Consider the following 23,049-nt stretch of genomic DNA (forward strand, 5'->3'; position numbering starts at 1 on the left):
TAGGGGGATCCAGCTCATAGTTTCGGGTAGAAGTACTCTTCGCTCAGGTTGCTTTTCGTAGCTTAACCCAGGTAGAGCATTTTCACCTAGGGGGATCCAGCTCATAGTTCCGGGTAGAAGTACTCTTCGCTCAGGATGTTTTTCGTAGCTTAACCCAGGTAGAACCTTTTCGCCTAGGGGGATACAGCTCATAGTTCCGAGTAGAAATAATTTTCGCTCAGGATTTATTTTTCCGTAGCTTAACTCGGGTAGAACCATTTCGCCTAGGGGGATTCAGCTATTAGTTCCGGGTAGAAGTACTCTTCGCTCAGGTTGCTTTTCGTAGCTTAACCCAGGTAGAGCATTTTCACCTAGGGGGATCCAGCTCATAGTTCCGGGTAGAAGTACTCTTCGCTCAGGATGTTTTTCGTAGCTTAACCCAGGTAGAACCTTTTCGCCTAGGGGGATACAGCTCATAGTTCCGAGTAGAAATAATTTTCGCTCAGGATTTATTTTTCCGTAGCTTAACTCGGGTAGAACCATTTCGCCTAGGGGGATTCAGCTATTAGTTCCAGGTAGAGCATTTTCACCTAGGGGGATCCAGCTCATAGTTCCGGGTAGAAGTACTCTTTGCTCAGGTTGTTTTACGTAGCATAACCGAGGCAGAACCATTTGGCTAGGGCGATCCAGTTCATAGTTTCAGGTAGAAGTACTTTTGGTCAAGTTGTTTTACGTAGCTTGACCTAGGTAGAACCTTTTTCACCTAGGGGGATCCATCTCATAGTTTCGAGTAGAAGTACTCTTCGCCCAGGTTTGCTTTTCATAGTTTAACCCGGGTAAAAACTTGTCACCTAGGGGGATACAACTCATAGGTCCGGGTAGAAGTACTCTTCGCTCAGGATGTTTTACATAGTTTAACCCAGGTAGAACCTTTTTGCCTAGGGGGATCCAGCACATAGTTCCGGGTAGAAGTACTCTTCGCTCAGGCTGTTTTTTGTAGCTTAACCCAGGTAGAACATTTTCGCTTAGGGGGATCCAGCTCATATTTCCGGGTAGAAGTACTCTTCGCCTAAGCTTGCTTTTCATAGTTTAACCCAGGTAGAACTTTTTCGCCTAGGGGGATCCAGCTCATAGTTCCGAGTAGAAGTACTATTCGCTCAGGTTGCTTTTCGTAGCTTAACCTAGGTAGTTTGCCTAAGGGGATCCAGCTTATATTTCCAGGTAGAAGTACTATTTGTCCAGTTTTGTTTTTCATAGTTTAACCCAGGTAGAACTTTTTCACCAAGGGGATTCAACATTCTTTTTCTCAGTAATACATGGCACCAACCACCTGGTTACATTTCCTTTTCAGTAATACAGGGCACCAACCCCTGATTACATTTTCTTTTTAGTAATACAGGGCGCCAACCCCTGGTTACATTTGCTTTTCAGTAATACAGGGCGCCAACCCCTGGTTACATTTCCTTCTCAGTACTACAGGGCACCAACCCCTGGTTATATTTCCTTTTCAGTAATACAGGGCGCCATCCCCTGATTACATTTCCTTACCAGTATAGGGTACACCAATCCCTTGTTGTGTTCTCCAACATATGGTATACCACTCCCTAGTTGATTTGATTTTAAAAGCAGGATACACCACTCCCTGGTATCATTGCCAATATAGGGTATCCCATTCTCTGACCACAGTTTCCTAACATAAGGTACACAAATCCTTAGTTGAGACATTCTTTTGGGACAATAAAAAAAAATAAATTATCATGACCTTTTCAGGGTACACCATTCCTGTTCTTTTATTTCTTTCAATAAAGAAGTAGTTTAGAATTTTTGTTACAATAACTCACGAAATTTTCCTAGTGAAAACTGGGGCAGAAAAATTTTGTTTGTTTGTTTGTTGTGATGTCTGAGCAGGTTTTACCGCGAGGCACAGTGTTCGAGATGAACAAAAGAAAAAGTCTCAATCCAGAATAAAGAAAAGAAAAGGAAAAGAAGTGAATCAAAATGCAGAAGAAGATAGAAAGGATATGGACTACTCAAGACATGACTAAAGTTACGAGCTTCACATTTCCCGTCTTGCTCAGAAGAAGCCGTAGAAGAATGAACTAGCACCTACAGTTAGCAAGCATCAAGGTTCGGATCAGAGTCCGTATTGAACAACCAGTCAAGACTCAAGATCAAGCTCCAAAAGACTTATAGATAGGAATCTTGTAACTCATAGTTGATAGGCTTGTTTAGTTTCTTTCAATTTTGATGTAATAGCAAGACCACGGACCAGAGCCTCGACGGAACCTCACTCGACTCTCCAACTCATCATTCCATCATTATCCTTGAACTACACGCGACCTGATTCTCTTATAACCCAGGATATGTAGGCAGTCCAAACCAAAATCTAGTCACACGGCTCACTTTATCTTTGCCTGAAAACCTTTAATGTTTCTAAGCAAAGAGGGGCATGCTGTGAGCACTTAATTTTTTACCGTGTTTGAATATTTTCCGCTCCCGTCTTTCCGCGCGTGTCCCCACCATACCGGTCCCCCATGTCTTGTCCCCCCTTATTTTTGTCCCCCATGTCTTGTCCCCCCATTATTGTTTGCCCCCCATGCCTTGTCCCCCACGTCTAAACCCCCCATTATTCTTGTCCCCATACTTTGTCCCCCCATTACTTTTTGTCCCCCCATGCTTGTCCCCCTCCCACATGCATAAAATCAGTCCAAATCCACCCAAAAAACGGGGGAAAATACACTGCTTTTCTCACTCAAAATCGGATCCGAAAATAGTCCATAAACCAGCTCTGTTTCCACATCAAAACCCCAGCAAAAATCAGTTCAAAACAGAAAAAAAAAATAGCCAAAAATCACTCCAAAAAATAGCTCCGAAAATACCTGAAAAACAGCCCTTTTCCAGCAAATATTCGCTGCAAAAATAGCCAAAAAAGGGTGACGAAAATCAGTAAGAAAAAAAGCTATTTTTCCAGCCAAAGAATCCAGCACTAAACCACCCCGAAACAGCCACTATTCCTATGTCAAAAACAGAGGCTACCGGCGAGTTCGGGCTCCTTGTTTGAAGTCGTTGTTCGAGTCACTTGAGGTTCGAAAGCTCCAGTCCGAGGTTTTGTTGCTGTCCGTTTTCTGTGGGCGAGTTTGACAATCGGAGTCCCACTTTGCTGTATACATTTGGAGTTTTATATCAATACACATATTCGAAAAGCTTCACATAAGGTCTCCTCCCCCCTTTAATTAATTTTTTATTTTATTTTTGCTCCTGTTGGTTTAAGTAAAAGTTCTGTCGCTTAATTGATATCTTGTATTAGCATGCCTTTGTTTGTCGTCTTAATTCGCTAATTCATATTCTAGATATTTACTTCATTATTTGCAGTTTCTGTCCATGTCACTTGCATTTGCAGTAATTCTGTTTTGAGCATGTGTCATGGAGTTAAATATTATTTTATCATTAGTTTATTTTTGTGAAAGCTTTGGAGAAGAAAGCTGTAAGAAATTTCACTAAGTCAAATGGGTCAATATGACGTGCTACGTGTGGTTTTGGGCCTAATAATTAAGCCAAGTTGTAGTCAATGAAGCGACCGTGCTAAAACCACGGGACTCGGGGAATGCCTTACACCTTCTCCCCGGTCAACGGAATTCCTTACCCGGATTTTGTTTTGCAGACCAATAATAAAAGAGTCAAATCTTTCCTTTGACTAGGGATTCAAACAAAAGGTGACTTGAAACACCCAAAAAAATCAATTTCAAGTGGCGACTCTGTAAATAAAATAATCCCTATTCAAGTTTGTCACTTTAATTGGAAAAACTCTTTAACCCACCATCCACAATCAATAATACTCATTTCATCATTTTGGGGGTAAAAAGGAGGTGTGACACTATCAATTCGTGCAGTAGCATAAGCTTTCAACTCTATGTAGCAGCTATTTGGGATTATAAATTAAGATGCCAGCTTTGTACATTGCCTCTATTTTGAAGTTGAAGATGAAATAGCATGGAAATGATTGCATTAGTAGTTATTAATTTCTACTAAATGGTATTTAGCAGTATCTTTTGCTATATACAGTAACTTTAGTTTTAATGTTTTTAGTTTTAATGTTAGAAGCTGTTCTGGTTAATCAGAAAACTAATTGAGAGAAAGAGATGCTGACAATCAATGATTTGTTGATAGCTAAAGAATGGTAGTATAAGATTGCTGGAATATTCAAGAAAATCCATGTAGAATGAGTTAGAAAATTAAACAACTGGATACCATTAAAGAAACTGTCTACAATTAAAAATAAATAAAAAAAACAAAAAAACGAAGGAGCATAATTCCGCCAAAAACAAGCAAGCGGTGTAGTGAGATGAATGAGATCCTTTCACCCTTAATTAGAGGTTTCGAAATCAAGCACCAAAAATGGAAAAATTTCAAGTAGGAATGCAAATCTGAATTAGCCGAGACAGTGGATATTTCAGATGCCAAATTATTAAATATAAGGAAAACTTAGCCAAACACCTTAGCAGTTTAAACTTGGTGATGATAATTGGAAAAGTTTTCCAATGGTAAGAGGCTTTCCACATAAGTGTAAATACCTTCTATTCGACCCTGTTTGGGATCTCAAATTCTCTCCAACTTTTTCTCGTGACATCATAACATAAATAGGAGAATTCATTCGTTTTCTCAATCTTAGCAGCAAACACAATCCCCCCTTCACAATGCGCACGTACGAAAAAAAAAATCTCTCTTCAGCTAATTCTCTCCCATCCTTCTTGCATCTTTTCTAAAATCCACAAATTTATGTCACGATCAAAATTCTGCCGATAATTTATGAATGTTAATTTGCCTTCCACTTCTATCAGGTTATAAAAATGTAGGCTGTAATCTAAAGGTAATATCGACGACTGTATAATCCTGAAATTTTCAGATAAAAATTCACACAACTTTTAGTCTTTTTCCATGATTCATCTATGCCTAAAGTGAAAATCCAATTTCTTGTGGACACAAATCTAGTAGTAACTGTCATCAAAAGCTTATACATGTTTTCTTCTGGGTCAAAACCTAATGAAACGAAGTATATAGGGAAAAGGTCATCTAAATCAACAGTCTGATCTTTCAGCTTAGGAAGAAATCTTACTTCTCTTGTGCTGGGATTGCAAATAGCAACTGAGACGAGTTATAGAGCGACATTGATGGATATCATGAAAAACTGAATTTGATACAATAAGAAAATTACAAGATTTTGAAACACATTAAAGACTTTAATGGAAGATTCGAAAATATTTCAAAGATTATTTCATGAGGAATTGACCATGTTTTTGTGGCATTGTCCATCTTCTTCACGGTGTAAAAGGCGGCACAAGTTGTGTCCATGCCTTTTTAGTGTTTGGGAAACCTTATTCTACCATATAATTAGGAAAATATATAACTAGAAAAACTTTTGCTTCTCCTTATATAAAACAAACTGGAGAAAAAGGAAACAATCTGTCTTCTTAGTATCAAAAACGTTCCTTAATATTTATATATTTTTTCTTTTTAAACATTTGTCTTGTTAATTTTTCCTTTTACTTCTTTAAGTCCTATTAATTAAAAATATGGAATAAGGTCTCACATGGAAAAAAATGTCAAGTGGGTCTAAAGCCAAAATTTAATGGAGGCCTTAAACTTAAAAAAAATGTTAATTTATTTGAAGTCTATTTATTTTTTTTTAGCTTTGTGAGATGCAAGCTTATTTTTTGTTATAATCGATTTTTTCTAATTTTTCTTTTTCAGTTGATAATATAGGTAATTCGTTTAATATTTCTTGAGACATTATTGCTCTTAAGTAAGTCTAAACTATTTAACACTTTTAATCCAAAAAATAAATCCAAATCGTCAATATTAGAGTGACTATTATGTTTATATTGAAGAACATATGCTTTGAATGGGTTAAATCTATTCTGAAGTGAACTTAGCTTGGTCTACTATATATAAGAAGCAATCAACTCTTAAAAAAATTCCTCAAGAGACTTTGAGATTATCAACATTCTCATCAATTTTTTTCTTTCTATAAATTATACCATTATTATAAAATCCGATTTCTATGTTTCAGTGGTGAAAATTTTATTTTATTTTTTTGTTGAGCAATGTAATGAGTAATAAGAACCTTCAAATTAATTAATGTTGTTCAACTGACATAAAAAACAAAGGCATGAAAAATGAGAAAGGAACTTAATTTACTTGTGATGGTATCTGCACTCCCCATCCTACACTATTAATGATAAAATTAAGGTCTAAAGGTTCTGTACATGTAGAATTCTTTATATTTATGCCTTTCTTAAATTCATCTTTTCAATATTTAGGGAATACAAAACTATAAGACTATAATTTATTTTTGCTAAAAATGAGGCCTCAAAATTTGGGGGCCTAAAGCAGTGGCTTTACTGACTTTTTAGAGCCGGCCTTGTCTGAAAATAAATGATGACATGGCCTGATTTTTATTTGATGTGAATACTGAAGTATTATCTTCATCTTGCTATTGAGAAACACATGGGTCCGAGATGTTTAAAAACGCTATAGTCTTGAATATGTTCTAGTATTTAGCAAGATGAAAACCTGATATATGTCTGTCTGTCAAAAAGTAAAAAATTGATGATTGACCAGTTATTATTACTTCATTTTTTGAAAGCTATATTTGAATAGCTACAATGTTTAACAAAATAGAATACAAATCTAGGTTAATACACTTTATAAATCGCAATACTCAAATGCGATTTATAAGTCACACTCAGTGAATATGATTTATAAGTCGCAATAACATATTGCGATGCATAGATCATGTTAATAGTTTAGTTTACCCTTTCATTGTGCAGCAAACATGTTGAACAGCTTCAACATGAAAATACCTTAGTACCAAACACATTAGATACAAAAGCTGTTTGTTAAGATAAAAGAAAAGAAAAAAAGAATATTCGAGCTATTTTTGATAGACTAAAAGATTGTGAGACAAAAAAGTCAAGATATCACATTATTTTTGTTCTCTTAACTGATTTGCCTCAAGGCGATTATAAGATACTTTCTTTTAATTTTAACCAACATCATACTGTAGCTTACATTTTTGTTTTAACGACACATGATTAATTTGCTCTAAATCTGAGTTCTTTTTTTGGGCTAGTGCTTTTCAAGGATCTTAGTCTATTAATTCTAGTTCTTCTACACTGAGTTCATATGACCCCTTTTGCACTTGCAAAATACTAAGGCTAAAGTTTCTACTAACAAATTTGTTTGATATATTTCATTTGGGTAGCTGTCAGATATTGTTAAGCTATAGCTCTAAACAGTAGTTTTGGATCTTTTGTATCTATTTGTTGAAAAACTGCCGATCCAATACAACTATAACCACAACAACAGCGCCTCAATCCAAAATTAGTTGGGGTCGGCTGATAAATACGCGATATTCCTTCCCTCCATGGGTTAATAAAAAAGAAGAGGGCTGATTAATTTTCTTCTGAATGATTAATATCAATGCTTATTAGATAATGAGTTCATACTAAGAATGTTAAGGTTGAAACCATAGAGCTTAAATTTTGGATTCGACTATGTGACCAAGGTCACCATTCCTCTACGCTAAGAATAAAAAAAGGCAATCCGGTGCACTAAGCTCCCTTTATGCGTGAGATTCCTGTATAAGAATGCAAAAAGGGCAGCCCGATGCAGAAAATATCTCGCAATCATGCAGGGTCCTGGGAAGAGCCGCATTCCAAGGGATGTAATTTAGGCGGTCTACCTTGACGTAAGTATCAATGGTTGATTCCACGACTCGAACGTGTGCCTTGTAGGTCACACAAAGATAATGATTAAATATATTCGAGCAGTGCAATGTCAAGTTAACCAGTTTGCACGACTCAGCGCGAATTAGATTAAGGTTGACGTTTGTTTACCTAACAAAGTTTGAAAGCTTCAATGCACCTAAATCTTTCATTGGCTGAAAAAAAAAATGGATTCCACAAAAGTGAATTAAAAGAATTATTTAATTAAAAATAAAATGCTGCTTGTTTAAACTTTAGTACTTTAGCTACGCCAATAAAAATGAATTTCTTGTCAAGCTCATTGCAGATCTGGTTAGGGAAAATAGATTAGAAAAATGCGTGAATTTTGAACATAAAAAATGTTGAATTTAAAATAAAATGATACTTGTTTAATTGTAGAGTCCTCGCTGACCAAAATGGTGTCCCAGTAATGCATGTATTAAAAAAGAAAATTAAATTACTTAATTTTTTAATGTTGTGCCACGTTAACACTGAGAATTGTAATTTATTTATGGCCCAGCATAGTTTAGGTGTTCAAGCTGCAAAACAAGTTAAGTTTAAGGGTGTGTTTGAAGAAAACTATGTTCAACGAAAAATAATATATTAGACAATGTTTTTCTAAAAAAAAAATCATTTTCGGCCAAAAGGATGGTATAGGGGCAGTGGGTGAGGAGTGAGTGAGCGGAGGCGGATCTAAGATTTGAAATTTATGGACTCCTAACATTTGAGCAAAAGTGACACTTTTAGCAAGTAAAGAAAGTTTTTTATGTTAGTTGAGTCAGTTTTTAAAAGAAAAAGAGAAACAAAAAGTGTCTATGGGTACTATCTGGTGAAAAAAACAAAAGTGACATTAAGAAGTGTACAATGAGATTCAAACCCTCGCAAGTATTCAGAAACTTAGCTTAAGCTGGTTCCCCCGTTTGCCATTGGACCAACATCTAATTTTGCTTATGGGTTCCAAACTAAAAATACTTATATATTTAATAGATTTCTCTTTGCAAATACAAGATTCGGGTAAAATTTAATGAGTTCTCAAGAACCCATGCCCGATACTGTAGATTCCACCCATGTAAGTGAGAGGGTTGATGACTCTGATACGGATTTGGACGAGTTGAGGATGATTGATGAGGGGCTTACCCAACTTGAGGTGAGGTTGGAAGGGGGCTCCAAGACTATTACGATCCCAACAGATCGTAATATGCTTGTAAATACTGAGGAGGTAGTCCCTGCCCTTGGTCCTCTTTGTTCTGAGATTGAGGGTACGACCCTCGAGACATTAAATGATGGTACTCTATCGAATAACATTGTTGGTCTCGCTCTAGGGATAAATACGACTATCGTCTGTTCCTTTCGTTATGCCTTGGTTTCTTTGCAAGTTCTAACATCTTTTCTTCATTTTGTAGACGGTTATTCTAGAGATAGAGAGTGCTCGGCGAGAGAGGAGACTATACAACATGCCTTAGAAAATACCAGGAGCTCCAGTGTTGGTTTCGCGAAGGCGATGATGTGCAGGTCATAAGGGAGGACTTGAAGAAGAGGGACGAAGAGCTCATGTAGGCCGTGGAGAAATGTAGCGTCCTTGAAAGGTCATTGAGGAGCAAAGAGGAGCAGCTCGAGCTTATTAGGGGCGTAGAGGCCCAATGCAGCGATCTCCAATCCCAAGTGGTTCGATTGCGAGGCGAACTTGAAGAGTGCCAGTTCAAGGTAGAAGCTCTCAGTGGCGAGGTCGCCTAGAAGCAGGAGGAGCTTGATAAGGCAAAGTCTGCTCGGTCGGAGGCTCGGAGGAGGGGTGGAATTCCTTGAGTTGGCGAACCGAACCCTTCGTTCTGAGCGAGAAAATGACCTGTCAACGGCGAGGGCTAAGGAGGAATGGCTTGATGAGAGGATTAGGAAGTTGAAAAAAACCCTCCGATCTTTATGATCGAGTTGCTGCTCTGGAGGTCGAGAAGGCCCAACTTCTTGCACGGCCTTCTTCTACCATTGCTTCTGGATTTCCCAACATCCCATGTGAGCAGTATGAAGAATGGATTCATGCTGAGGCCCGACTGGATGTGCTTTGTGAGTCGCATGCGACAAACTCCGTTTCTAGGGCGGCCTTTGAGGACGCTAGGGTCATGGCTCGCGAGGCTCAGATTGCTTGTGGCTATGACCCTGCTACACCTCGCCCTGACAAAGAAAATAAGAACGGGGAGGATGCTATGAATCATCTTGAGGAGGAGGCCTGGTACAATTCTATTTACCCTTAGGGCGAGGATGGAGAGGACGCTGGAGGTTGGTACAGTGATGGTGTCGACGATCAGGGAGGCGACGTTGCTGAGGGTCGAACCAGTGAGGACGCTCTGGTCATGATGGCGATGGCTAGTAGTTTTTTTAAAAAATCATTTTGTGTACTTTTGATGGTGTCTTCAAGAGCCTTTGTAAAAAACTTTTGTCTATGAATATCAAAGTTAATTTTTGCTTTCATTTGTGCCTTTCGTATTTGCCAAGAATTGTTTCTGTACTTGTATGTTTTGCTCCTTCATATTTTTGTTGTCTTTCTCTAACTGATCGTAGTCTTTGGGCTGAATAGCCATAGGATGAATCATCCCTTTGTCTATATAGATGGAGTATGTCTCCTTAGTTGAGGATAGATAGGTTTAGTTTGAACTTGGTCGGACTTAGCCTCTCGTTCGGTTGGATTTAACCTTCTATCGAGACGTGGCCGAGGGCCGATAGGTGTTGTTCGAGCTTGGTCGAACTTAACCTTTTGTTGAATCGCGGCCGTGGACGATAGGTGTTATTCGAGCTTGGTCAAATCTACAACTTTTGATGAGTCATGGTCGAGGGCCAATAGGTGTTGTTCGAACTTAATCGAAGTTAACCTTTCATTAAATTGCGGCCGAGGGCCGGTAGGTGTGTTCGAACTTGGTCGAATTTAACCTTTATTTAAATCATGGCCGAGAGCCGATAGGTGTTGTTCGAACTTGGTCGAATTTAACTTTTGTTAAATCGCGGTCGAGGGCAGGTAGGAATTGTTCAAACTTGGTCAAACTTAACCTCTTATTAAATCGTGACTGAGGGCCGATAGGTGTTGTTCGAACTTGGTTGAACTTAACCTTTTGTTAAGGCGATTTTGATAAACGCAAGTTTCTATTACTTTTACGTTGTTGCTCTGATTACATAATTGGAAAAAGTTACAAACTTTGGGCTTTGGCTGCCATCCAGGTCCAAGTCCCGGTCTATCTAGTTCCTTCATTGTCCGACTTGGAGAGTATTAAGGAGTTGAGCAATGAAAGAGAAACCAGTCCTTTCTTCGCATACTTCAAATCGAAGTGTCCCTTTCGTCGCCTCATTAAGAACCTCCTAGAGAAAACCCTAATGGGACAAAACTCAAGTGAGGGAAAAAGAGTACGACTTGGGGGCGTTTCTTCCTTTTAGAAGTTGACGTATTTGATGTGGCTGATGTTCCAATTATTTGGTAATTGTTTTCCTTCCATTGTCTCTAGTTGGAATGAACCCTTGTTTGCTTTGGCTATAATTTTGTATGGGCCGTCCCAGTTTGTTCCCAGTTTGCCTTCCCGTGGATCTCTGTTTGCTTGGGTTTTGGCTTTGAGTACGTGGTCCCTGACTTTGAGCGGCCGGACCTTTGTTTTCTTGTTGTAGTAACGTTTCGTTTGCTGCTTTTGGAAGACCATTCTTATGTACGCCATATCTCTTCGTTCGTCGATCTCATCGAGCTTTTGCCTTCTACTCTCGTCATTGATAGTGCCGCTTTCGTAGGAGTACCTTAGGTTGGGTTCTCCAACTTCGAGTGGTATGACTTCTTCGGTTCTGTAGACCACAGAGTAAGGCATATCTCATGTGCTTGTCTACGAGGTGGTTCTATCTGCCCACAATACTTGTGGGAATATTTTCGGCCACAGTCCCTTGGCGCATACAAGCTTTTTCTTCATGATGCTTAATATGGACTTGTTGGAAGATTCTGCCTGCTTGTTACCCGTTGGGTGATACGGGTAATAATCAATCCGATAATAACCAGAAATAATAATTTATCTCCAAATTCGATAAGAAAGTGCAATACTCATCATAAGTCAATAATAACGAAAGAATACCCATGACACTAAAAGAATGACTATGGAGCGACTCTAAGAGTTCAAAGAAAAGAGGCAGAATACATCGACAACCCCTTAAAGATGTCCTCACTTTTTACTTTGACACTCCATCTTAAGTTCGTTCCATTTGAACACTCCAACCACAACTCGAATGTGTCATTTAGACACAAAATTTGTAGGCAGCCAAACACAAAAGGTACGTAAAATTCACATGCCAAATTGACGAATAAGACAAGATATGTGGATTTAACTCAAACAAATATAAAAATAGAAAATAATTAAATATAAAAATAAAAGCCCCACCCACCCTTCGTCATCTTCCCCAATGACCATTCCTTGCCGGCAAAATCAATTTCCAGCCATTTGTTTCCAACTCTTCTCCAGAAAATTGGTCATTTCTTTCTTTCTTTCTTTCTTTCTTTGTTTGTTTGTTTGTTTTCTTCTTTTTCTTCACATTGGAGCTTTGGCCAAATTATTTTTTGAATGATCTAAATCTGATTTTCTCCTTCTTTAGATTCACGAAAATTCGCTGGGAAAAACAAAGCTTCGCTCTTTTTGAGATGTAAATCTGGTTTTTTTTCAGATTCAAGTCACAAAGTTTAATTTTGTTAATGTTGAGAAAAATGAAACTACGCCGAAAAAAATAAAGTTTCGCCAAAAATGTTATTATTCAAAATTTTCTTCTTCGTAATGTTAATTTTTTACTATTAAAAGATCCAAATAATGTTCAAGAGAAGATGGAGGTAACAAAGTTTTTCTTTCTTGTTCTTGCTACTTTGGACAACTTGCAAGATTTTTGTTATTTTTGGGCTGAGGAGATAGCGATGAGTGCAACTTACATGATGTTTTTGTGCTTCTGTGTGCGAGTTATTTGGTGGTGTTGGGGCTGCTCGACTTAAAAGGGTTGTTGTACATGGTTGTTTTGGGTGTTACAGTGAAGCTTGGTAAAGCTCACATGGTGTTAATTGACAGGATATGGTGGAATGAGAAGATGGAGAGGTGAGAGAAATAAAGTTACTTTATTTTTTTATTTTTTCTCTATTGACATTTATTCTTTGGGACCCATAACAATAGTATCTCACACTCTCTAAAGAGGTGGGCAACACACACTATGCCACATCACCAAATTATGTTTAAATGACATATTTGACTTGTGGTTGGAGTGTTCAAATGGAATGAACTTAAGATGAAGTATCTAAGTGAAAAGTGAGGACAACTTTAAGGGGATGTCGATGTATTATGCCAAGAAAAGACCATAATAATAAATAAAATATCCGCTCGCGCGAACAAGTGCAAGGCTCACCAAGAACTATTAACATGTGTATTCTAATTAACGAAATCCTCGTATGCATCAACTGTTGTCTCTGTAAAATAAATAGCGGAGAGTGAGTCGCTAGCTCAGTGAGTAATAACACTTAACCACAATCGTTTTTATTGTAGACAAGTCAGAAAACATGCTAGTATATTAAACAAAAAAATATCATAAGAATGCCCTTTCAGAAATAATAAACAATAATCAGTCTCGTCATGTATTTTCATGTAATATAATTCAATTGATAATTCGATAATATGCTCGGTAAACATTGTGTAATATCAATATTCATGTTTGGGAGGTTTCAATGAATGGATCATGCAATCGGTATAACTGTGGATTTCTTCGCAAGAAGTCAAATATAACGGTAGTCCCTACTCGAGGAAAATCAGTAACAGTATGCTAGTTCTACCTTCCCACTAGCGAGCGTTGTAACGGTAATCGATAATTACAAGGTGCACCAGGTCTAACGAACCCACTGTTAGCTACGGAATCCTTCAAAGTCTACTCCCATTTATACTTGTCTATGTAATCCGTATATACTTGTCTCTATAATCCGTATATACTCGTAAGAGAATATTTTAAAATAATATAGAATATTTCGGTTCTTATCAAATCATGTAATTTCATTTCGATAACAGTAAATTCAAGTTGCGGTAAAACATATCTAGTGACAACGGAAATATTTAAAATAATGGTAATCATCTCAAATAACTATTTCGGTATCATATCGAGTAAAAGACTTATCCCACATGCAACTCAAAATAATCGGTAACATATTCATATTAAAAATCATGTGTAAATCATGCAAGTTACAAAAACACAAATTGCAGTAAGATTACTACTCACATTACTCGTGCGAAATACCAAACTTGTCACCTTGAACGATCTGTACGACTTTCTTCAATCAATCTATAACCACATCAACACCGATCTCATGTTAATTCCCTTATTTAGGCTAATCCATAACTAATTTAGAATATGTAAATCCGCAGAGGTTCATGTTTGACCATCAATTTACCAAATTATATTTACCCATACCATGAGTAGTTCAACTAGTCCATAATCTAAAACGTTTTGGCCTATTCATATAATGTCCCGCTTAATTCATGAAAAGTCTTATGGATTTCTCTCAGTTCCCTAACCTTCTCTTTTTAACTCAGAATCAAATTCTACTATTATACTTAGTCTAGTGAGGAATCATGTATATAAAATTACCATTCGAGAGGAGAAAAAATATATGCAATTACATGGAGCTTATCGCTGAGACTCAAGGATGTAAATTTACTTTTCCAGTAGGGTATGAGTTTTGCGGCACAAAGACTGCACCAACGTCCCTTTCAAATTCTTATGTCTTGTTGACGATAAGATTTCCACAAAATCTCTTCTTTGTTTTCTTTGCCTTTTACCCGTATGAGCCTTCTCCAAATTTTCTTAAGCTTTTGTTTCAATGCGTTCCTTTTCCCCCAAAATCCCTTTAGCCTTTTTTTTTTTTTTTCTCCTAATGCCCTCACGTTGGTGATGGTTTAAACCCATTTACATACTTTTTTTTTTGTTTTGTTTAGTTCTTTTTGCTAGATTTGTTTGATTTTCCTTTCTTTTTGTGCATCTTTTTTTTTGACATAATTAATTTCTAAATGACTAATATATCCTTGTTTAAAATCATGGGATATTACATTTCTCGAAGAATTCGGCGGTTTTCTTTCCCGTAAACTAGGGTCCATTGTCGCAGCTGATCTCTCTGGGTAGGTCGAATCGGCAGATGATGTTTTTCCATATGAAGGTGATTACATCTTGTTAGCGTATTTGGGCGAACACTCCTGCTTCTACCCATTTAGAGAAATAGTCAGTTAAAACTAAAAGAAATCGTCATTACCTCGCCCTATTGGGAAGGGGGCCACGATGTCCATTCCCCACTTGATGAACGACCATGGATAGGTGACTGAGTGGAGATGTCCGTCTGCTTGGTGAATTATTGGGGCGTATTTCTAACATTGTTCGCATTTCTTCCAAATTCCGAGGCGTCTTTTTCATGGTTGGCCAGTAGTATCCTGCCCATATGAGACACCTGACGAGCACTCGATCGCCGAAATGAGCGCCACAATGACCTTCATGGACTTCTTCAAGGATGCACTGGGTTTGGTTTGGGACCAAACATTTCGCCAGAGGGCCGCCGTATGTCCTCTTGTATAAAACGCTATGGAGGAGGATGTATCTAGCTGCCTGCATTCTTAGTTTTTTGGCTTCCTTTTTGTCGTTTATGTCACGACCCTAATTTCCCTCCGTAGGATGTCGTGACGGCACCTAGTCTCTAAGAATAGGTAAGCCTAATAATTATGCAGAATAACTTAATATAAAGCTGAAACTCAAACCTCATCATCTGAAATAAATACAAACTGCGATTCAAAATAGTTACAACTCCAAAAATTCGGTAGAAATAAGTCACAAGCTCTAAAGAGAAATGCTAAATATCTCTTTATATTATAGTCTAAAGAGATTAAGGAAGACAACATAATAAGGAGAAAGGGGGACTCCGAGGTCTGCGGACGCTGACAGATATACCTTGAAATCTCCGCACACAGGCTAGCTCACTAATATCTGGTCTGGTGAGGAGAACTTGGATATGCACAAAAAGATGTGTAGGAGAGTAGTAAGAGTACACCATAACAGTACCCAGTAAGTGCCAAGCCTAATCTCTATAGGGTAGTGGCGAGGTCAGGTCATGGCCCTACTGGAAATAATAGGAAAAAAAATAAGGCAGAAGATATAATGATGTAATGGAATGACAGAGATGTGTAACAACAGAAATTCACAGAAGATAACAACCCGAAATCAAAGAGGACTATTACAACACGTAAGGAAGCACAATCTTACTAGTTAAGAACAACAACAGCAACAACAACAATGTAGCAAATAGAGGTAAATAAGAGAGGCACTTCTGAGGTACCACCTCGTAGTCCCAAAAGTAAATATCTCACAACAACACAGCAGAAACCTCGTGCCTCATGCCATAATAGAAACCTCGTGCCACAATAACACTCCGCACGACAAAAACCTTGTGCCACAATAACACTCCGCACGACAGAAACCTCTGTGCCACAATAACACTCCGCACGACAGAAATCTTATGCCACAACCAAACAGTCATCTCAACCAAAAATCACGAAAACAACACATAACAATTGAAACAATGAAATTACAGCAAGGAATCCTACAATTAAAGAATAAATACGAAATCAAGAAAACGAGTAATTCAACTAAGCATGTTTCGCAAATTGCAAGTAAGAGATAAGACACGTAGACATGTGACATTAGGCTAAACACGATGACTACACGTGCTAGAGTAAGTCAATTAAGGAAATAAAAAGGAACTATTTGGCAAAAACTGGATTTTCAACATTTAGCCTGAGTACGCACTCGTCACCTTGCGTACACGACCTTCACGTATTGTAAATACCATAACAGTACCAAATCTTAAGGGGAATTCCCCCCTCCCCCCCCAAGGTTAGACAAGTAACTTACCTCAAACCTCGCTCAATCAATCAATAAGAAGGCCTTTCCCTTGATTTTCGAATTCCGATTGACTCGAATCTAGACAAAACAATTTTGTACTATAAATATAACTATAAGAAAATAATTTAAATAATAAAATTACGACTTTAGCAAAGAATTGAAAAATTGCTCCAAAAGGTCAATCGGGCCCATGTCTCGGAACCCGACCAAAATTATAAAATCCGAACACCCATTCGATATCTAGTCCAACCATACAATAATTACTCAAATCCGACTTCGAATCAACTTTATAATCCCCAATTTTTAGCCTAAGAAGTTTCCTCAATATTTTCCCAAATTTTCAACTAAAACACTAATTAAATAATGCAAACAACAATAGATTTGTGGGAATTAATCATAAACGAGTGAATAATCCTTACCAAAATGATTCCTCTAAAAATACCTCAAAATTTCGCCTCAATCCGAGCTCTTTAGGTCCCAAAATGAATTATGAAATCAAACCCTCAAAAATCCCCTTTTTTTGCCTAGTGAATCCGCATTTGCGGACCTTACTGCCGCACCTGCGGCTCCGCACCCACGGAATTTCCATCTCATGTGCGGTTCCAACCCAAGCCCAGAAGACTCGCACCTGCGGACACCTTCGCGCTTCTGCCCAAGCGCTTCTGCGGACACTGTCCGCTTCTGCGATCCAAGGCCTCCCTGGCCACATCCGCTTCTGCGATGCATTTCCCGCATCAGCATGCCCGCTTTTGCGGCACATGGACCGCACATGCAGTCCCAGATGGTCATGACAAAACTCGCTTCTGCGGCTCGAGGTCCACTCTTGCGGCGTCGCACCTGCGACCCAAAATGCGCAGTTGCGATTGCACCAGAAACATCAGTGCTTCATCAATGCACCAAGTCCAATATTTTATTCGGATTCGATCTGAACCACACCTGGGGCCCCCAGGGCCCTCGGGACCCCGTACGAACATACCAACAAGTCTTAAAACATCAAACAATGCTAATACCAAGAATTACACATCGATTCAAGCCTAATGGATTTTAGAACTTCTAACTTCTACATTCGATACCGAAACCTATCAAATCACGTCCGATTGACCTCAAATTTTGCACACAAATCATAAATAACATTACGAAACTACTCCAACTTCCAAAATCAGAATCTGACCCCGATATAAAAAAGTTCACTCCCGGTCCAACCATCCAAAATCTTCTAACTTTCGCCAATTAACGCTGAAATGACCTACGGACCTCCAAATCAATATCCGGACATGCTCCTAAGACCAAAATCACTATATGGAGATTTTGGAACAGTCTATTCCGGAGTCGCCTTCACACAAGTCCAACTACGGTCAACTGTTATGACTTTAACTTTTATTTTTAGGGACTATGTGTCCCATTCCACTCTAAAAGTTTTCCGAATCTGACACCAAGCACCCCGACAAGTCAAGAAACCACAAAATGAGATAAAGGGAGAAATAAATAGAGGATCGGGGCTAGCACTCTCAAAATGACCGGCCGGGTCGTTACATCCTCCCCCTCTTAAAACAAACATTCATCCTCGAATGAGTATAGAGACATACTTGAAGTGGTAAAAATATGAGGATAACGGCTACGCATATCATGCTTGGTCTCCCACGTCGCCTCCTCGACTGTATGACCCCTCCATTGAACCTTCATCAAGTGATGTTCTTCAACCTCAACTTTCGAACCTGCTTGTCCAAAATGGCCATCGGCTCCTCAACATAAGATAGATCCTTGTCCAACTGGACTGAGCTGAAGTCTAACACATGAGACAGATCGCTGTGATACTTTCAGAGCATGGAAACATGGAACACTGGATGAACTGTAGAGAGACTAGGTGGTAGTGCAAGTCTGTAAGACACCTCTCCAACCCTATCAAGAATCTCAAAAGGCCCGATATACCTAGGGCTTAACTTGCCCATACTCCCGAACCTCAAAACGCTCTTCATGGGCGAAACTCAGAGCAAGACCCGCTCCATAACCATGAATGCAACGTCGCAAACCTTCTAATCCGCATAACTCTTCTATCTAGACTGGGCTGTACGAAGTCAATCATGAATCAATTTAACCTTTTCCAAAGCATCCTGAACCAAGTATGTACCTAATAGTCTAGCCTCACCCGACTCAAACCAACCCACCGGGGACCGACACCGCCTACCATATGGGACCATCTGAATGCTCGACTGATAACTGTTGTTGTAGTCAAACTCCGCAAGTGGCAAGAACTGATCCCAAGAACCCCTAAAAACCATCACGCACGCATGAAGAATATCCTCCAATATCTTTATAGTGCACTCGGACTGTCCGTCCATCTGAGGGTGAAATGATGTACTCAACTCTACCCGAGTACCCAACTCATATTATACGACTCTCCAAAATCGCAATGTAAATTGTGTACACCGATTAGAGATGATAGATACCGGTATGCCATGAAGCCTGACAATCTCGTGAATATAAACCTGAGCCAACTGCTCTGAAAATTAAGTAGTAACCACAGGAATAAAATGAGCTGACTTGGTCAATCTATCCACAATTACCCAAACTGCATCGAACTTCATCTGAGTCCATGGGAGCCCAACAAAGAAATCCATAGTGATCCGCTTCCATTTTCACTTAGGAATCTCTAGCCTCTGAAGCAATCCACCTGACCGTTGATGGTGATACTTCACCTGCTGACAATTTAGGCTCCGAGCTATATACTCCACTATGTCTTTCTTCATCCGCATTCACCAATAGTGTTATCTCAAGTCCTAATACATCTTCGCGGTACCCAGATGAATGGAGTACCGCGAACTGTGAGCCTTCTAGAGAATTAACTCACGCAAACCATCTACATTGGGCACACATAGCCTGCCCTACATCCGTAATACACCATCATCCCCAATAGTGACCTCATTGGCATCACCGTGCTGAACCGTATCCTTGAGGACAAGCAGATGGGGGTCATCATATTGACGCTCTCTGATACGATCATAAAGAGAAGATTGAGAAATCACACAAGCCAAAACTCGCCTCGACTCGAAAACATCCAATCTAACAAACTGGTTGGCTAAGGCCTGAACATCCAAGGCTAAAGGCCTCTCTGCTACTAATAGATATGCCAAATTGCCCAAACTCTCCGACTTGCGACTCAAGGCATCGACCACCACATTGTCCTTCCGGGGATGATAGAGTATGGTGATGTCATAATCCTTAAACAGCTCCAACCATCTCCACTGTCGCAAGTTAAGATCCTTCTGGTTAAACAGATGTTGTAGACTCCGGTGATCAGAGTAGACCTCATAAAAGACACCATACAAATAGTGCTGCCAGATCTTCAAGGCATGAACAATAGCTGCTAACTCGAGGTCGTGGACAAGATAGTTCTTCTCATTCACCTTCAGCTGTCTAGACGCGTAGGCAATCACCCTACCGTCCTGTATCAACACCATGCCAAAACCAATGCGTGACGTATCACAATATACCGTACATGACCCCAAACCAGTAGGCAATACCAATAGTGGGGTTGTCGTCTAAGCAGTCTTAAGTTTTTGAAAGCTCTCTTCACACTTCTCGGTCCACCTAAACAGAGCACCCTTCTGGGTCAATCTAGTCATAGGTGCTGCAATAGACGAGAAACCCTCTACAAATCGACGGTAATACTCCGCCAAGCCAAGAAAGCTCCGGATCTCCGTAGATGAGGACAGTCTGGGCCAACTCTGCACTGCCTTAATCTTCTTCGGATCTATCTTGATCCCCTCACTCGAAACTACATGACCCAAAAATGCCACTGAATCTAGCCATAATTCACACTTTGAAAACTTTGCATATAACTTCTTTTCTCTCAAGGTCTGAAGCACAGTCTTCAGGTGCTGCTCATGATCCTCCCGACTCCGGGAGTACACCAGAATGTTGTCAATAAACACAATGACGAAAGAGTCAAGATAAGGCTGAAATACACAGTTCATCACGTGCATGAACGCTGTTGGGGCGTTGGTCAGTCCAAAAGACATCACAAGGAACCCGTAATGACCATACCGAGTCCTGAAAGCAGTCTTCGGGATATCTGGCTCCTGAATCTTCAACTGATGATAGCCTGAATGCAAGTCAATCTTAGAGAATACACTAGCACCCTGAAGCTGATCAAATAGGTCATCAATACGGGGCAATGGATACATGTTCTTCAATGTAACCTTGTTCAACTGGCGATAATCAATACACATCCGTATATAGCTGTCCTTCTTCTTTATAAATAAGACTGGATCACCCCAAGGCGACACACTGGGCCTGATTTAGAATTAGATATGAAAAATCAATTGTTTTTGTAAGTTAACTCTGTGTATATTGAGAGGAAAAGGTCTAACAATCGTATTTTTTCCCATAGACTCTTCCTCTTTTACAGTAGAAAAGTCATCCAAGAGGTAAGGTTTTATGTCTTCCTTGGTTGCACTTTTTGTTTATATAATAGACAAGGTAGGGGTCTAGCCAAACCCCCCAACACCACAGGAGATGAAAGCATGGTGATTGACTTTTAATTAAAAAATATCTAAATTAATATTACAAGAAGCACATGAGCATAAAGTTATTCGAAAAACTGATCATTGTTACATTATAAGAAGAAAATGTAGCAACATAATTATTACAAGAATAACAAGAAGCAACATTAATATATATTATAAGAAGCAGCACTGATACAAACAACTTACATTTATCCTGAACCCAGCATTTCTTATACAAAAGCTGATATATATGTAAAAAATTACAAAAGTTTTAGCAGATGTAAAAGGAAAAAGGACCAAAATCGTACCTATACTATTCGAAATTGCTTAATTTGACCTTCATTACATTTTTGGTTAATTCATACTTTTGTCATTAGCAATCGTCTTGTATTCGCCGTTATTATTAATGGAGTTTCAACACAAAATGGGTGCACTCCACGTGTTCAAAATATGGTTTAAATTTACCCTTCAATTTTTATTATGATTTAAAATTATCATCAGATTATTAGAGGTCATGGAAAATAATTAACAAGACATTTTTCAGGCGAGATGGGGGAGGGGAGTGAGAGGGGCGGATAATATTAGACTAAAAGTCTTACAAATGGCAAAGTTGTGTTTTTTCCAATATTAAATTATAAACTCATAAGTTTTAACAACTTTAAATATTAGACGTATTAAGTTTAACATGGAAATCCATCAATTACCTAAGTTCGCGGGAGAGAGAAAGTTAGAGAACTAAGATAATAACAAAGGTCTTCAAGTGAGAGTAATGAATCCATAGGGTAACTTTCATGACATAAAGTTTTGTCATGGAATAGCTCGAGTAGAACTATGTTTAACATAGGAACAAGCTTATGCTAGTTAATGACCTTAAAAAGGGAATATCGTTGATCAACTCGCACTTTAGAATCCTTTCTCAACTCTGTTTTTCATCAATTAATATTATTACGAACTGGAATTGATAAATACATGTTTATATTAAACTGTATCAACTTAGCAAGACTAATTGTTTTAATGAGGCGAGAATACATATATTTATTAGCCATTGGTAAGTGATGAAAGTAAATGTGCAAATATATGCATGTATCTTTTTTGGTATAAACACCGAATGCAAGAAAATTTTATTTTTACCACAGGTATTTCATGTAAATTTCCCCCTTTCTTTTCTCACTTGTATTTTTCTTTTTAGGAAAGGTATTTTAAGAAAATCGTATCCTCCATACCTAATATATATAGTGTTTGAACATGAAATTCACTTGTATTTTTTTTGTGTGGAGATTTTGTGAATAAAAATTATGATATTAGTTGAATTACTCCTCAAACACGGTTTTCCAATATTTCATAAAAATTTGCGAATACAATGGCCAAACCAATATGCAAGTACTAAACTCCAGTATTTACAAACACTGAGATATTACTATTTTTTTACCAAAACGCCCCACAAGCTATGTTTACTAGGGGTGAACGTTGGATACTTCGGTACGGTATTAAGAATTACGGTTCGGTATTTCGAGATTCGGTAATCAATTATACATACCAAATACCGTACCAAAATAGTTTAGTACAGTTTGGTATTTCTTGTTTGGTTCAATACGGTTTCGGAATCCAACCAAACTAGACTAAAATGAATTTTGCATTAGTATAAAACGTTAATAAACTAAATTGCTAAAAACGTTTTCATATTTCAACAGTCAACAGGCTCAACACCAAGTCACCAACACTTCACTGGAAACTTTTTCAACATTGCCTGTAAGAAGGCTTCAACAAAAGTTAAAAATAACAAAAGTCGTGAGGCCGAGAAATGCATCAAGAAGCTGCGTAATGAGTTGGAGACAAAACATGCTGATGATTTGTATACGCCTACAATTTTAAATGGTGCTCTTTAG

The 23,049-nt window shown here is 38.5% G+C and overlaps 1 protein-coding gene across 1 annotated transcript in view; it reads left to right on the forward strand.

Annotated features, from left to right (window-relative positions):
- LOC138903299 (uncharacterized) overlaps nt 1–23,049 on the forward strand; it is a 32,837-nt gene extending 9,788 nt beyond the window's left edge. The window contains exon 5 of the mRNA XM_070191244.1: nt 22,855–23,049. Coding sequence (XP_070047345.1) covers nt 22,855–23,049 — 195 coding nt within the window. The remainder of the gene's footprint in view (nt 1–22,854) is intronic.

Source organism: Nicotiana tomentosiformis, chromosome 12 (genome assembly GCF_000390325.3).
Source record: "Nicotiana tomentosiformis chromosome 12, ASM39032v3, whole genome shotgun sequence".
NCBI lineage: Eukaryota > Viridiplantae > Streptophyta > Magnoliopsida > Solanales > Solanaceae > Nicotiana > Nicotiana tomentosiformis.